Raw genomic sequence first — 18,096 nt, 5'->3', positions numbered from 1 at the left:
AATCAAATACAGATAATGTGTACAGATGTTTTCTTCTATTTTAAGTACTTTGTGAAAGAAAAAAGTTATGGACTCATTTTGTCTGGTAAATTGACTGCATAGTACGATATAGCTCATTCCTTGAACTGGCACCATAACCTTGCCCTTTGTTGGACAGAATTCTTGGAAGTTAGGCTCCCCACCAAATCTTGAGGAAAACACACCCAAGTGATAAATGTTATGTATCAACATTTGACTAGTATGTTTGTCCTTTTACAGATTAAAACAAAATGAAGATTTTTTCTGAATCTCATAAGACGGTGTTTGTTGTGGATCACTGCCCGTACATGGCAGAGTCATGCAGACAGCATGTAGAGTTTGATATGCTGGTGAAGAATAGGACCCAAGGAATTATCCCTTTGGCTCCCATCTCTAAATCCTTATGGACTTGCTCAGTAGAATCTTCCATGGAATATTGTAGAATAATGTATGACATATTTCCTTTCAAAAAGCTGGTGAGTGTTATGAACAAAATGATGACTTGGTATGTATTTAATTGTGTAAAAAGTTATTTTAACTGTATAGTTAAAAATTATGCAGAATTGCCCTTTATGATTAATATTGTATGAGTATTTAATTATGGCTACCAGTAATGATGGCTAAAGAATACTGAGCACTTACAAGTTCTAGGTGGGTTCCTAAGTGCTTTATATTTATACTTATACTTTATATTTACTGGCCTGTCTTAACAGTCCAGTGAGGTAAGTACTATGCATGCTAGGCTATATACAAAATACTTGTAACAAGTATGGAACAGGCACTAAACTTTGAGAACAACTGGTATCTCAAGTGGAAGGAATGTTGAGAGTTATTATTTTGTAGCCCTGGCTTTCCTAGAACTCACTCCATAGACCAGGCTGACCTCAGAGTCAGAGATCCACCTCCTTCTGCCTGTCAAGTGCTGGGATTAAAGACATGTGCTACCTTACGAGTTCCAAAAAGCTAAAAATTTTGTTGTTGTTGCTGTTTTAATCAGTAAGAAGAGACATTGACATTTGACAAAGATTCCAAATATTAAAGTTACCTTTAGGTTTCGGTATTTTAAATGTTTCAGGATTAGCTGCAAGTAGATGGCAAGTATTCCATCTTATTTGCAGCAGCCTGAGCTGGGACCCAGCAGGTTAGATCCTTTGCTTGGCAAAGGTCTTCATCTTACCAGATAGGGCTTTGTTTTGTGGTGCTAGGATACAAGCTAACACTGCCTGCTAGGCAAGCGTTATACTAGTGGGCTGTACTTTCATCACTTACAGTACTTTTTAAATTTGTGTTTTACTGAGGGGGAAGAAAAGAATAGAGTTCATGTCCATTATTTGGCTCTCAGTGCCTTGATGGCTTTCAATGCTGTGCCTGTTTCTTCAGGCTTGTCTCCAAACCTTCTGCTTATTCTGGATTTTGCTTTTTGGGTGTGCATTTAAAAAAGGCCTTTGCACCTGCTGTTTGCTGTACTTGGAATTATCTATCCCTGGCTTCTTCTATGGCCGGTTCAATAGTCAATTTGTAGTCCTCTCAGTTGCTGCCTCTGTAGAGAGCCCGTCTTTCACCACCTGATCTTGAGTAGTGAACCAAGTTGTTTCTCATAGCATTTATTGTTCGCTGAAATTTTCTTCTTCATTTATTTGCTTGTGTTCTTCCTACACTGCTTTACCACATTTTCTACCCTAGACATTCTCTACATGTGACAGAACTGTTTTATCTATTACTGCATTCCCATATACTCAGTGCTGAATAGCAGCTACATGTACTACACATTCACATTTAGAGAATGAATGAATCAGGTAGTTGCCAGTGTTAGGAATTGTGTGTTATTTTACAATGTGATGGCAACTGAGTGAAATTAGAGTTGAATACTAATTGTTTCTTTAATATCTATTAGGTGAATTTCATTGTGAGTGACTCGGGAGCACATGTTTTAAATTCTTGGACTCAAGAAGACCAAAACTTACAGGAGGTATGCTTAGGTTTTGAAAACTATCTAAATGTGGTAAAACTTTATAAGAATAATTACTTTTTAAAAAAAAATTCCTGTGTCTTTGCAGAATTTTAAAATCCCAAGTTATATGAAAAGAAAAACAGCTCTTTGTCCCACTCACCCCAAGCAAATCTCAGCTCTAGTTCCTGGTTTTAATTTACATGTTAAATGTAATTTCTATATAACACGTTTTGCTTATTGAGTTCTTGGTTTTAAACTTTATCCTGATTGTTAGTGATGATTTACTAAGACTCTTCCCCACTCATGCCTTTCCCTTGTTTTTTCTAATTGTTATATCAGAATTTTTGTTTAGAATTCTACATTTGCATTAAAATGTTGTTCACTGCTATGCCAAATATTGTTTATGATTATTTATTTGTAGAATTTATCATCTCCTTTTCCTCCCTATATACCTGTTGTTGCTCACATCTCTCAAAGCTTCTTTGTATTTCTTTTACCTCAAATGTATCAGATAATTCAGCAGTTTCCTGAAGCCCAGTCTGCACTGAGTGCATGACACCATGCTCTACTGCTTCTCATATCACATCGTTTCCTCTGTGTGATCATTTGTCTGGTAGAGTGTGGCCTCCACAGTTCATGTAACATGGTTCTTTTTGTAGATATTTTGAATATAGAAGTAATACTTTCTCAGAATTGTAAGTGTCTCACTCCACTATGTTCAGGCTTCTGTTGATGCTGCTGTAGAAGTCCAGTGTCATTTAATTTCTGAACGCTTTCAGAGTCTTTTCTTTCCTCATTTATATTCTGAAGGTGTTCAATGATGTGCCTTAATGGGTCTTTCTCATGTGCTAGTTTGGACCTTACATTCTTTAGTTCAGAGAAAATTCTGAGTTGTGTCTTTGATACTGTTCTTGTGTCTGCGTTCTGTGTTTTTCTAGAATATCTATTAGTAGGGTGTTGGACTTCCTAGGTTAAAGTCATTTTCTTATCGAGCACCTGTATTATTTGACTATTTGAACCTTGTAACTCTTATTTGGAAATTTTATTTGACTGTATTTTAATTTCCAAGAGCTTATCCTTGTATTCTAATCATGCCCTTTTTGTCAATCTTCTCTTGTTTCATGGTTGTATATGTATTTTAAAACTGGAGGTTATTAGGGTTTATTTGAAGATCAGTTTTGATCTTTATGTTCCCAGAGTTCTTTCCATGTTGAGACTTTACTTAAATGCCTGCTGAACTTTGGCTGTGCAGTCTTGTTTATCAGCAAGTCACTGACCAGTGGGTAGGTATTCCTGACTGGGCTTCACTGTGGTATAAGCCAGTTGTTTTTCTTAAGGATCCTCAAAATGTCACAGTCCACAGATCGTCTCTTTATGACGCTGCAAGCAAGGTCTCCAGATAAGGCACTCCACTGTTTTACCTGTGTGCTGTGGACCTCACTGTTAGGTTCTGCCACTCACAGGTGGACTCTGAGAGTGTTTAATCTTGCTACATTTAATCTAGTACTTTGTTATCTAAGAATAGTTCTAGCTTTGTGTGGTAATTTAAAATTGAAATTATAGTTCTTTTGTAGTCTTTGCCATGTTTAAATGCTTAGTAAGCCGCAGGTAGGTAGTGGTTCCTGTATGGCACAGGACAAACAGGGAACATATGCAACCTTTCATAAAGCTCTGTTGGGCAGTGCTAGTTCAGGACTTTGCCCTTATATTCTGCTATGGTCTGTGGTGTACATGCGTGGTACATGTGATTCTCTGTGTGTGGTGATCTGGGAAAGGTAATTCGTTAATGGGTTAGGGTCTGAGTCAGTGTGCTGTGTACTGAGTTCAGGCTATTTGTACGTTTTTCAGCACCTTCCTCCACCTTGGTTTGTGTGATGCTTGGCGCCTCCTGTAGGCAGAGTTTTCCTGTCCCGCAGCCGCTCTCAAATAAACACACTGAGGCTTATATTAACTATAATTGTTGGCCAATAGCTCAGGCTTATTACTAACTAGCTTTTACATTTTAAGTTAACCCATATTCCTTATTTATGCTCTGCCACGTGGCAGTACCTTTATTAGCATGGCAATTTCATCTCCTGCACCCTTTGTGTCTAGCTGGCAACTCCAGACTCTGCCCTTCTCCTTCACAGCATTCTCATTTTGGCTCTCCCGCCTAACCTTATTTTGTTCAGCTGTTGACCAGTCAGCTTGTTTATTAAACCAATCACAGCGACAAATCTTCACAGTGTACAAAGGGATTATTCCACAGCAGCTTCCTACTCTGAAATGTCTCTAAGGTTCTATGGAGTGTATCATCATCTTGTCTTTTTCCCCTGTGGGTACCTAGACTTGAGCTTGTTCAGTCCTGTTCTGCTCATTGCCATTTTTTCATTTTTATAATTCTCAATGACATTTCTCATATTGCTCTTACTTGTCTGTTAGCTCCTTTTTATCTGTGGATTTTGTGCTTTTTTTTTTTATTGTGGTGGAGTGTTCTTGGGGATTAAACCTATGGCTTCCTGCATGCTAGACAAGCACTGTACCATGAACTGGATCCCCTTTGTAGACGTTTCAGACGTTGGGTATATGCCTCACCTCCATTAGCTATTAGATGCCTGCCCCATCAGGACTGGTAGATTTATGCTTTTTAAGGGTTACTTTACTGTGGTCTTAGTGGAGGGAGCACAGATAAATTTAGGCTAAATTCATTAAGTTTATCATCTATTATTTAAGAACATTGAGTTTCTGGTAGCTTTGTTTCCTGCTATTGTTTAGTTTGGATAGAAAATGTCAGTCTACTAAATCCTTCACTAATGCATATGAACAACGTGAGAGAAAGGAATTGGTGAAATATTTGAATACACCATTTGAATTAATTCATTTAAATTTTTGTTTCTGTTAATGGGTGTTCTTCAATGGAAGTAATCCTTTCCAAGGTGAGTTTAATAGATCACTTTAAAAGAAAATGTGTTTATCTGGCCGGGCAGTGGTAGTGCACGCCTTTAATCCTAGCATTCGAAAGGCAGAGGCAGGCAGATCTCTGTGAGTTCTAGGCCACTAGGCCAGCCTGGTCTCCAGAGTAAGATCCAGGACAGCAAGGGCTACACAGAGAAACCTTGTCTTGAGAGCCAAAAAAAAAAAAAAAAAAAAAAAAGAGAAAGAAAGGAAAAAGAAAAATGTGTTTATCACAATGTTTGATCTTAAATATTTATGATTAGTCATTTAAACTGTAAGCATGTCTAACTTGTCATTGTTTTGAGATAAGTTACTGAAGAAATAGGGTTTTTATTGGCTTAGCTTTATACTTTTACCTCTCCAGAATATTGTTAGTATTCACTGTCTTTCAGGAAGTATCATGAAAAAACGTTGGAGCCTGTCTAACTGTGTGTGAATCAAAATGAGCACACATTCACATAGGCCTTCTTTTCTGCACCTCTGCGGTAGATCCCATAGTATATGACCAGAAGAGAAGTTGCTGGGCATGATGGCCCAGTCCTATAATCCCATCATTCAGGAGGAATAGGCAGGGAGGGTCAGGAGTTCAAGATCAATCTAGACTACATAGTGAGGTTGAGTGATAGCCTGGGCTACGGCAGATGCTGTCTCAAAAAAACCTAACCCAACATACCCAGTCAAGCAAAAGTACGTGAATGTCCAGTGTTGGGAGGAACCCTTTAGTACCTCCTTCAATACTCTGAAGTTGTGAGTATATCAGGAAGAAACTACTATGAGGGCAACTCTAGCAAATCACTGATGTTGAAGATGTTTTTGTATAAAGTGGATGTAGTACATTGTGCTTTGGTTATTATCACAAGTAGTTGTCAGAAATCCTCATGAATAGGGAGTAAAGTCAGCTGGTTGTAAATATTTAGGCTGGAGGGACTTTAGACATTCTTTGCTATAATTCCTTCCTCATGCAGGCACAGAGCCCAAGACCCACAGTTTTTCCATTGTGGCACACATCTCTAGCCTGTATATGTGGTTTTTCCAAAAAAATTGTCATACTGTAGGAGTTTGGGTCTTATTGTTGTCTGTTAAATAAAGCTTGAGAGTGCCACTGTTGTGGAACAGGTTCTATTATTATTTTTATTTTCAGGTTAGGTGAGGAAAAGGGCCAGAAGAGATTGACCAGGGTCACATAGTTAATAAAAGGCTGAACAGAATTTCAATCCATATCTGACTCCAAAGTTTTATTTCTGCTGCGTTCTCAAGGAAATATATTATCCCCTCTGTAAACCAATACTTGTTAAGCTTTTCCTATATTACTGGGCTATAGAGTAGTTTATAAATATACTTTTCCTTCTTTTGGTTACTTTTTTAAATAGACATTGTCCATCTAATTAATTTTTCCATCTGATTCCATACATGTGCACCTTACATGTGCTTCATAAGCTTGTGTATTACTTTTCCTGTTCAGGGCTGTGACAAAATACCAGTCAGGAGCAGCATAGGGAGGAAGGCTTTTCTTTGCTTCACAGTTTCAGAGGGGGCACAGTGGTGGGGGCAGCCCTGTTTGGAGCTGTCTGTGTGGGAATGTGAGGTTGGCAGATCATGAGGCCAAGAGGGAGACCAGAAGCAGGGCCGGGCAGTACCCCTCAAAGCCCCATGTTAAGTGGCTTACATTTGCTTTGTGAGCACCTAGACCCAAATGTTTCACAGCCTTGAAAAAGGTGCCACCAGCTGGGGTCCAAGTGTTCAGACATAAGAGCCTGGGCAGCTGTTTTGACCTAAACCATAACAAGTACAAGTCGTTTGTTGAAACACTTCCCACTTTTCATTTCCTCTCTGGATTAGCCATGCTAAAACCTGTTTGTAGCAGTTGAAGAGAGCCAAGCCAGTGTCTTTCTAAAGAGCTCCACTTATGTAGTAGGCAGAAGCCCGGCATTCACATCTGTAGCACAACATAAAGCCCGGTGTGGGGAGAATGCCTGCAATCTCAGCGCAGGAGTTGAAGGCAGCAGGTTCCGAAGTCAAGGTTGTCCTCAGCTGCATAGTTTGAGCCTAGCTTGGGTTACCTGAGACCTAAATAAGCAAACAAACAAATAAATAAATAAACTATCTTAGCTTTTAAAAGTATGTACAATATATTGTCTTTATGTATGTAAAATTACCTTACGAAGCAGTTCTCCTTTTCCTTCTACTATGTGGGTCCTGGACATCGAACTCATTGTCAGCCTTAGCAGAAAGCTTCTTTCCCCACTGAGCCATTTAGCAGCTCTCCTTTCTTATTTTTAAAGCTAAATCGCTCTGGCTCCCTTGAATCCTGTGAAGGTTTCTACTGTGACATAGAAATGATGTGTGCAAATGCAGTACAAAGCGATGTTTAGCACATGTGTACATTGTGTAATGTTCAAATCTGGTAACCATGTTTAACATTCTTTTTAGTCCAAAACCACTTTGTGGTGATATATTGGAAATATCTAGGAAATAAAGCTTGCCTGAAGACATCCATGGTGATGTTTATACTTTTTTTTAAATTGTGTGTGTGCATGATGTGTGTTTGTGTATTTATGTGGAACTCAGGACAGCTTTATGGATTCCTTTCTCTCCATCTTTACATAGTTCTGCATTGAACCCAGGTCGTCAGGCTTGATTCATTAGGTAGCAAGAGTACTGAACCTTCTCTCCAGCTCTCTTCGTTCTTTTTTTTTTTTTTTTAAACCAGTATTGGGTAGATGTGTACGTCATTTTGTTTATCTGTCCGGCATTGGACATTTGCAGCTGTTATGAATAATCCTGCTGTGACACCTGTATATGGTTTTCATGTGAAAATTATGACCCCTTTCTCATTTTTTGTTTTTGATACACACTTAAGAATGGAATTGGTTAGTGATTTGGTAACCAGTAATAGCTGCACCTTTTACCTCCTTCCAGCAGTGAATGAGGGTTTGCTTTTCTCTAAGTGCTTATCAGTGTTTGTTATTATCTGACTTTGGGTTCTAGACTCCTAGTGCGTCCAACGTTACTTCATTTGAAAATTGTATTTCCATAATGAGTAATATCATCGAACATTTCTTCATGTGCTTACTGGCCATTTGTATATGTTTTTTGGCTAGTTTTCTATTCAGCTCTTATGCCTGTGTTTTAAATTTGTCTTAAAATTTTTCATTACAATAACATGGAGAGACAAGGATTCTTCGTGTGCCATGTGCACAAGTGGATGCAGAGAACAGCTTTGTGGAGTTGGTTCTGTCTTCTGCTTTTTCATGGCTTCTGAGACTTGAATCAGATCATCAAGCTTGGCAGCACTGAACCATCTCACTGGCACCACTCTGGGTTTCACATGGTGCTCACAGTATAACCTAGGGTTTCATGTATGCAAGGCTGGTCCACACACACCCCTGGCCTGTCCATCTTCACACCAGTCCACACTGTCTGAATACCTGCTGCTTGGTATGGTGTTTAAGTCAGTTCATTTTGGTCTTTCTGCTTTGTTCTTTGGAATGGGTTGGCTGTTTTGGATCCCTTGCAGAATCAGCTTTGTAAACACAAAAATCAGCTGAGACTGACAGGAGCTAAACTAAACTAGATCCGTTTGGGTGATGTTGCCATCTTAGTAGTATAAAGTCTTTTAGGCCATGAGCACAGGAAGTTGTTCTGTGTGTTTACATCTTTTTTAATTTCTTTATTCAGTGTTTGGTAGTTTGGAGTGCAAGCTTTTCATTTATTTTGTAAAATTTATTCTTAAGTATTTTCTTCTTTTAGAGTTATTGTAAGTTGTTGGGTTTTTTTTTCCCTTAATTTTCTTTTTGGATTATTCATTCTAAGTGTGTAGAAATACAATTAATTTTGTGTATTGATATTATATCCTGCAACCTTGGTGGATTAATAAATTGGCAGTACTTGGGATTGAACCTGTAGCCTCATGCATACTAGACAAGGGCTCTACTACTGCAATACAGCTGCAGCCTGGTGTTGATTAATTCTAGTAGCTTTTTAATGGATTCCTTACAGTTTTCTGTATGAAAGATCATGTCTACTGCAGTGTAGGGATAGTTCTACTTCTTGTCTGAATCCCTACATTTCCTTTTCTTTTCTAATTGTCCTGACTAGAACATCCATACAGTGTTGAGTAAAATGGTAAGAGGGACATCCTTGTTTGTATCTGCCATTATTAGGGTGAACACATTTAGTCTTTAACTCTTCAGTGTGGTGTAGCACAAATCCTAATTGGTCTTAATAATAAAAACACGGAGTCAGAGCCGGGCGGTGGTGACGCACGCCTTTAACTCGCGAGGCAGAGGCAGGTGGATCTCTGTGAATTCGAGGCCAGCCTGGTCTACAAAGTGAGTTCCAGGAAAGGCACAAAACTACAGAGAAACCTTGTCTCGAAAAACAAAAAAAAAAAAAAAGAAAAAAAGAAAAAGAAAAAAAAACCCACGGAGTCAGATATCAGGGTGAAAGCTGGAAGATCAGAGAAGCAGAGCAGCCAGCCACTAGAGACTTCTTACCTCTACCGAATCCTCAGCCTGAAAGAGCTGAGTTCCTGTCTCCAACCCCACTTTATCACTTCTTCTCTCTGCCCAGCCATATCACTTCCTGTCTCCACCTCCCTAGTGCTGGGATTAAAGCTGTGTGCTACCACTCACTACCTGGCCTCTATGGTTAACTAGTGGCTGACTCTGACCTCTGATCTTCAGGCAAGCTTTATTTGTTAAAGTACAAACAAAATAATCACCACAGTGTGGTACCCTCAGAGGATTTTCAGGTATACCCTTTATCTGAATGAGGAAACTCCTTTTTGTTTCCAGTTCATTGGGTTTTATTTGGATTTTATCAGAACCTTTGTCTGCGTTTATGTGGAGGTGATGGTGTGGTTTGATTTTATTGGTAATGTGTCTTACGTTAGCTTTGTTTTGATGCTAAGTTAACTTTCTTTTCCCTTTTATTGTATTTTTTATTATTTAAAACAATTTTTAAATTTAAATATATGTTGATCCTATTCTTTCTACCCCAAGTCCTTCCAGATCCTCTCCCCCTCAATACCCACCCAACTTTTATTTCTTTCTCAAAAAACAAAAACCCAATACAACAGCAAACCCTCCCCAAAACCAGTAAAGTAAAATAAAGCACCACCCAAAACAAGCAGCAACAATAACAAACCACCAAACAACAAACAAATAAAAGCACACAAAAAACTGTGGAGTCCATTATATGTTGGTCAGCTAGTTACTCCTGATCATGAGGAATGTCCTGGAATGGTTGATACATCTAGTGTCACTCCATTGGAGAAAACTGATTTTCCCTCTCTAAGCATGTATAAATGACAGTTCAATTGTTAACCTTTACACTAGTGACTAGGTTTTCATTTGTTGATTGATTTTTTTTAATATATAACAAAATGAGATGTAATAAGATTTAAAAACAGCTATTACATTGAAGTTGGATAAGACAAACCATCAGAAGGAAAAGAGACCAAGAGAAGGCACAAAAATCAGGGACCCACTTGTTCACTCATTCAGGAATCTCATAAAAACACTAATCTGGAAGCCAAAATATAAACACAGAGGCCCTGGTGCAGACACATGCAGTCCCTGTTCATGCTGCTTCAGTCTCTGTGAGTTCATATGAGCTTTGCTCATGTTGAGTTAGGGGGTCTTGTTTTCCTGGTGTCCTCTATCCCCTCTGGATCTTACACTCTTCCACCTCCTTTTCCAATGGGTTCCCTGACCTCTGAGGGGAATAGTTTTATGGAGACATCCCATTTAGGACTGAGTGTGTGTCTTAGGGTTTTATTATTGTGTCTATATGCCATGACCATGACAACTCTTATGAAGCAAAATCTTTAATTGGGGCTGGCTTACAGTTCAGAGGTTTAGTCCATTATTGCCATGGTGGGAAGCATGGTGGCATGCAAGTGCTGGAGAAGTAGCTAGGGTTTTACCTCTGGATCCACAGGCAACAGGAAGAGACAGTGAGACACTAGACCTGGATTGAGCTTCTGAAACCTCAAAGCCCACCTCCCTCAGTGACACACTTCTTCCAACAAGGCCACACCTCCTAAAAGTGCCACTCCCTATGGGCCTGTAGTGGCCATTTTTATTCAGACCACCACAGTGTTCCAAGGTCTTTCATTCCCTGTGCAATGTCTGCCTGTGGGTCTCTGTATTTGTTCCCATCTTCCAGAGGAAGCTTCTTTGATGATGGCTGAACAAGGCATTAATCTATGAGTATAGCAGAATACCGTTATGAGTCATTTATCACTACATATTTCTAGACCACTATTTGATTTTACCCCAGGTCCCTGATTTTCTAGTCTCAGGTTCTTGGTCACACAAGCAATATCAGGCAAGGGTTCCATCTCATGGAATGGGCCTTAAGTCAAATCAGTTATAGATTGTTTACTTCTGCAAGCTTTGTGCCACCATTACCCTAGCCTATTTTGCAGGTAGTACAACATTGTAGATAAAGGATCTTGGTGTTTTGAGAGCATGCAGAGTACCTTCCTGCACTAAAGGTGTTGGAATGTAGGGGTGAAGGCTCTGTAGGCACCAGCTCGACATACCCATGTTCAGTGAGTTGTATAGGTTTTGTCTTCAGCAATGGGGCCTTGTCATCAGTTTGTGGACAGTAACCTATAGTCTTGGCAACAGCCTGGGTTGTTTGGGGATTCCCATGGGGCCCCTTTGGCAAACAACTCAGTTAGATGTAACTCAGTCCTGGTACTGGAAGCTTTATTTGGTGACCAGAGATGGCCACTTGGGACTCCGTCTCCCCCATTATTCAGAGATTTCACTTAGATCTCCTTCATATATGTCTATATTTTAGAAAGTTTTCTACTGTATTGGGTTTCCTTATTACCCTGAAAATATGCCGTAATTCTGTTTCTCCCTGCCTGTATTCTCTCCTACAACCCCTTCTTCCCTCCCCCTTCCCTCTTGATACTAAATTAACTTTCATTCTTGATAGAAATCTTCCATGGTCATGGTGTGTGATTTTGTGTATGCATGTTGTTAGATTTGGCTTGCTAGTATTTTGTTATGGGAGTTTGTATCCATATGTATATATGTAAATTATTTATTTTTATTTTATGTACATTGGTGCTCTGCCATGTATGTCTGTGTGAGGGTGTTGGATCCCTTGGAACTGGAGTTCCAGGCAGTTGTGAGCTGTCATGTGGGTGCTGGGAATTGAATCTGGGTCCTTTGGGAGAGCAGCCAGTGCTCATAATTGCTGAGCCGTCTCTCCAGCCGCTTTTTAAGTAGTTTTCTCGGTATGTTTTTGTCTAACGTGTCATATTGTCAACATGGTTGTTTCTCCCTTTGCTTAGCTCATGGCAGCACTGGCTACTGTGGGCCCTCCTAACCCTCGGGCAGATCCAGAGTGCTGTAGCATTCTGCATGGGCTTGTTGCAGCAGTGGAGACCCTTTGCAAAATTACTGAGTACCAACATGAGGCTCGTACTTTACTCATGGAGAATGCAGAACGAGTTGGGAATAGAGGACGGATAATCTGCATTACAAATGCAAAAAGGTGGGCTGTTAATCACAGTGATCTTTTCCCTGAGAGAATTTTAATTACTATTATGTTTTTATTTTACAAAGTGTGAGTAACCTATAAATATGTAAGAATATGCAAGTGGATTTCTCTGATTTTTATTATTATTATTATTATTTGCCTTTAATATTGAGACTGGGCTTATTCACTTCTAAATAAAAATCCATCTTGATAAGCTGCGTATGCTCATGCACACCTGCATATGCTCATGTACACCTGCAATCCTAGTACTTGGGTGGCAGGGGTCAGAAGATCGCTCTGAGTTTGAGGCCAATGTAGCCAAGGTAATGAGTTCTAGGCCAGCCAGGGCTACAGAGCAAAACTGTCTCAAAAAAAATCATCTTGGTGAAAATTGTTTAGATTATTATGTAAATTGATAAGACTTTTTCTTCACTGTTTTTTGTTTATCTAATAGTTTGATATTATGCTCAAGATAGTCTTTGCTGAAGTAAATTTTTTAAATTATGTTTACGTATGTGTCTGTATGTGGGTCTTGTGCACATGAGTACAGGTGCCACAGAAGCTAGAAGGCAAGTTACAGGCAGTTGTGAGCTGCTAGACTTGGTTGGGTGCTAGGAACCAAACTGAGGCCCTCTGCAAGAGCGATACTTGCACTTAACCTCTGAGCACTCCCTCCAGGCCTGCTGAAGTAATTTTAAATGCCAGTGTCAGCATACTGCAGCTGAATAGTGGCTTTGACTTCTTTCTTACTGCTTGTTCCTTTTTCTCTCTTTTTAATAACATAGTGATAGTCATGTACGGATGCTCGAAGACTGTGTCCAAGAAACAATTCATGAGCATAACAAGCTTGCTGCAAATTCAGATCAGTGAGTATAATTTGTAGATGAAATAACTGTCTTTAACCTCACATGATGTGTATTTCATATTTATTTGCAATAATTTTTAGTGTGTTTGGTAGCATTTCCTTGATTTTTCTTACTTAATAAATTAGCTTAAAGCTGTAAGTTTGGTCAGAATTTTTTTCATTTTCCTTACATTTTAGAATATTACTTTCTTCTCACAAGATAGGTGCTCAGAATGATAAAATAATACATAAATTTATAATGCATATTTGTTTTGATTGTGGATGTCATTACTCATTATTTACCAGTTCAAAATGTAGCAGCTCATTGCATTGTGTGAATTTATTTTTAAATAATAACAGTTGAGAAAGAAAACATTCTTGCTTTATACTCATAGTAGTATTTAGGGATGATCAAAAGTGTTGGATTTTTTTTTCCTGCACCAAACAGTCCTGGCACTGTATGGATAGCATCTGGGTGTCCTGCAGTTCAGTTAAGACATTAGCTCTGTGGAGTTATTACAGCCCCTACAGATTAAGAGCTCAGTTCCTTAGAATCACATACCTCTCCTACCCTTTCAGAAACCAGTGTCAGGCTGACTTGCTAACCGGTTAGCAGTTGTTCCCACAACCCCATGTTTGACAGTTTACTGTGAACACTAAGTATGCTAGTGTGTTATATAGGATACTGATGAAGCAGTTGAAGCAGCATGAAGCAGGGAAAGTCCTGAGTGCAGGCGTTTTTACTCCTTAGAGATTAATGTGCTGTCTTCCCAGTGTGTGGATGTGTTCATGTTACAGAAGATCCCTGTGGTAGTTTGAATGTAAGTGGCCCCCATTATCTCATAGGGAGTGGCACTATTAGGAGGTGCGGTTTTGTTGGAGTGTGCATGTCCTTGTTTGAGGAAGTGTGTCACTGTGGGGGCAGGCTTTGGGATTTACTATGCTCAGGATACTGCCCAGTGTTTCAGTTGACATCAGTACAAGCCAAGATGTAGCCACCATCATGTCTGCCTGTATGCTGCCGTGTTCCCTGTCATGATGATAATGGACTGAACCTCTGAAACTAAGCAAGCCACCCCAGTTCAATGTTTTCTTTATAAGAGTTGCAGTGGACATGGTGTCTTTTCACTTCTATAGAAACCTAAGACAGTCCTTGAGCCCTTTATCTCTGGGACTTTTATGAAGTTGTCACATACATAGACATGACTGGTTATTTATTTTCTGGCCTCTCTTTACTTCCTAAAGGATGGCAGAGTAGGTCTTAAAGGTCCCAAGCTTCTAATCATAGCATTGTCTTTCTGATAATATCTTCCCCTTCTAGGAGCTATGGAGAATCCCAAGAATTAGGCTATTAGCACAGAGGGACTACCACCCAGGAAATTCTCAGAGATTTAAGAACCAACTGTCAAGAACCTAGATCCAAGATGAAATAGTAGAGAGCAGAAGGTACTGTTAGTACCTTAGGACTTAGGACTTTATAAGGGTTTCAGGAACGCTGTCCCCATCTGCCAGGTCCATAGACCAAATGTATACTGTTACATCACAGCCAATAAGGGCATGTTTACAGCAGTTGTACTGGACTACATTTTAGATTGAGCAGTTACTAATTTTCTTACATGGAATAGGGGCATTGCTATTAGGAGTGGAACTACCTTAGTAGAAAGGTCCTCAAGTGTTTAGCAATGTTCTTTACAGTTCACTTGAGAATGGCTCAGTGTCTTAGTTAGGGTTTCTATTGCTGTTACATGGTACCATGACCATGGCAACTCTTATAAAGGAAAACATTTCATTGAGGTGGCTTATAGTTCAGAGGCTTTAGTCCATTATCATCATGACAGGACATGGTAGCATGCAGGCAGACATGGTGCTGGAGAAGGAGCTAAGAATCCTACGTCTTGATCTGCAGGCTACGGGAAGTGAACTGAACTAGGCATAGCTTGAGCATAGGAGACCTCAAAGCCCCCCTCCACAGTGACACACTTCCTCCAACAAGGCCACACCTCCAAATAGTGCCACTCCCTGAGCTTATGGGGGCCAGTTACATTCAAACCACCACACTCAGTAAGAAACATTTGTTCTCTATTCAGAGTCAGAAAGAACACAAATGTAGCTAACAGTGAATGTGTGATGTACAATGTAGAATATATGGATTTTCACTGACTATACTGCTGTCAGCTTTTCTTCAGATACAAAGCTAGGGAATGGCTAGTGAGATGGTTCCAAGTCTGACAATATGAATTCAGAAACAAGATGGTAGAAGGAGACACTGCCCAAGAAGTTATTCTCTGGCCTTCACATGTGCACAATATGCTCCCTCCCATAAATAAGAAAAAATACAGTTTTAAAACATAGCAGAAAGTTTTTAGTCTTATATTCTTAGAAGTAATCATTTATAGGTAGTGATTAGTATTGCCTGATTTTTGTCCTAAAAAAAAAGGAAAGGAATTCAATATACAGATACTCATTTTCTTTGTGATAATTGTAGAAAATTATAAGGTCTTTCTCTTTATTGTTATTTCTTAATTTTAAACAGGTTTTTATTTTGCAAAGATTGTCACATAATTGGGTACCTCTCTGCTTTGTACAGTTTCTTACTCCACAGAAAGGCTTTTTCTGAACTCGGTTCTGGTAGTGGCAGCAGTAGCAGAATTGCCTCAGTGACTTCAGTTGAAAGCAGGGCCCTGGTACATGGCTCTGGCACCCACCGTCAGTGTTTGTATTATTTAAATACACAGAGAAAAGTTCCACATTTCATTTCAACTTGTGTAATCGATAAGTATTTATACAAACACAGCAATTGTATACCATGTAACTGCTTAGCTCAGAGTGTTAGCAGTAGTGTCTGATCATGGTCATACATTATCTGTCTGAGTATAGTCAGTCATACACTGTTTATTATGATAAGGTTGAAGTAGTTTGCTTGCCTGAATTCTTTACAATGTCTGTTCTAACATTTTAAGTGAAAGTTTTTTTTAAGTCTCATGCAGATTCAAAAATGTGAGTTGGTCTTGATTCACACCTACCCAGTTGGTGAAGATAGCCTTGTATCTGATCGTCCTAAAAAAGAAGTAAGTGTAGAAGTATTGCAAGAAGAGATGGTTGTGAGTTAGGATTAAGCAATGCTGAGAATGACAGCATTTACTGATCACATTGCTGTTTTTTTCTGCCAAGAAAGTATTTGAACGTCTGAAAACAGACCTGTATGTCAGATATATATGTGTCTCCTGTTTTGCTTCATCATTGGCATTAATTTAGTATAATGTGTTACAAGTCCATAAACTTTTTATTCTGATCTGTGAATTTTAATTACTTTGGTAACTTTAATTTTTACCCATTTTGAGAAAACAGTACATTCTAATAAAATACTCTCTGATAACAAAGAAACCAACTTATATGTTCAGGGAAAACCTACTTTCCAACTTTTACTTTAAAAAAGAAATGAAGAAATTTTAAATGAAAAGATAACTTTGTTGGTTAGTAAGTGTATTCATATCACACCTTTATTGGTAGTCTGTATTTAGAAATGTAAATCTATCCATTTATGTAGTTATAGTAAATGTATAATAGTATATGCTAATGTTCTATTTTGTATTTTTAATTTAACCATGTCCACTATTACTTCAGTCTTTGAATTATTTAAGTGATACTTTCAAGTTGTTGACTCTTGTCATATTTTAGATGGTTTCCTGATTATTTTATGCCTCTTAATGATATAATACGTTGGTTTTCCTTTTTAGTAACTAAAAAAATTAATTATATTATTATTGCCTTGGAATGAATAAAATTTTGTTAGTTTATTATACTTTGGGTTTTTTTTGTTTTTTGTTTTTTTTGAGGCAGAGTTTCTCTGTGTATCCTATCTGCCTGCCTCTGCCGTTTGGATGCTGGGATTAAAGGAGTGCATCACCATGCCCTGCTTTAGTTTACTAATACTTTTTGCTGCCTTACCTCATACTGGTAATGAAGCCAGATGTTCGTGGTGATTTCCGTGTTCCTTCTTATTTTTTATCTGTGGGTTTTGTTCTCCATAGAGTGAATTATTTTTCTTACAGTAGCGCTATGTGATTTCAACTCTATTTGCATATCAATAAGCAGAAGTTAAAAAATATAAATTTGTATTTAGTGAATGGTTCCAGTCTAGGTTTTCAGAGGGCAATGACTGTCTGTACTGTGGCCGTACTGATGCCTTATATAGTTCCTGGCTTATAATATAGTAATCAGATTATATATATTACAGATGAAACTTCACTGATGAAATAATTATCCTGGCTAGCTTTTACACACACATACGCCCTCCACACACATACATTGTAAAAAGCCACTCAATACTTAAAGTAATGTTCTGTGGGTTATCTTTCTTGGGTACTTTCCTGCAGTTGTCCCCGGTTTTGACGAGTGAAGTACACAGTGTCCGAGCTGGGCGGCATCTTGCTACCAAGTTGAATGTTCTAGTCCAGCAACATTTTGACTTGGCTTCAACAACTATCACAAATATTCCTATGAAGGTATGCAGTTCTGAGAGCTCTTCTGTACTTTTTGATTATTTGCTTGATATTCCTTATTCGCTTTAATTGAACCTTTACTTTTTCTCCCTATATCATATTTTGTCTTGCTAGCCCACATTCAGTGTCTTTGAACAGGTTAGTAAATACTGAGAACCAAAAAGAAAGGATCACAGAACAAATGTTTGTATTGTTACTATTTCTAATAAGAACATGTCATGTGAGGTTTTTAAGAACTATGTTCTTATTATTTTTGTCAAAATCTATATTTATCTGTGATTCTTTTCCTGAGAGCTGTGTTATTAGATTTTACTATGTATATTTGAGTGGATCTTTTATTTCCA

General features: G+C 38.6%; 1 protein-coding gene across 4 annotated transcripts in view; it reads left to right on the top strand.

Annotated features, from left to right (window-relative positions):
* Positions 1-18,096, top strand: part of Ints13 (integrator complex subunit 13) — a 34,640-nt gene that overhangs the window by 1,157 nt on the left and 15,387 nt on the right. For all 4 annotated transcript variants that reach the window (XM_059256360.1, XM_059256361.1, XM_059256362.1 and 1 more), the window contains exons 2-7: positions 259-494; positions 1,913-1,987; positions 12,219-12,421; positions 13,192-13,272; positions 16,228-16,318; positions 17,627-17,755. In XM_059256360.1, the coding sequence (XP_059112343.1) occupies positions 270-494; positions 1,913-1,987; positions 12,219-12,421; positions 13,192-13,272; positions 16,228-16,318; positions 17,627-17,755 (804 nt within the window). In that variant the 5' untranslated portion in view covers positions 259-269. The remainder of the gene's footprint in view (positions 1-258; positions 495-1,912; positions 1,988-12,218; positions 12,422-13,191; positions 13,273-16,227; positions 16,319-17,626; positions 17,756-18,096) is intronic.

This window comes from Peromyscus eremicus, chromosome 3 (assembly GCF_949786415.1).
Source record: "Peromyscus eremicus chromosome 3, PerEre_H2_v1, whole genome shotgun sequence".
In the NCBI taxonomy this organism is placed as follows: Eukaryota; Metazoa; Chordata; class Mammalia; order Rodentia; family Cricetidae; genus Peromyscus; species Peromyscus eremicus.
This window is presented reverse-complemented; position numbering and strand designations above follow the sequence as displayed.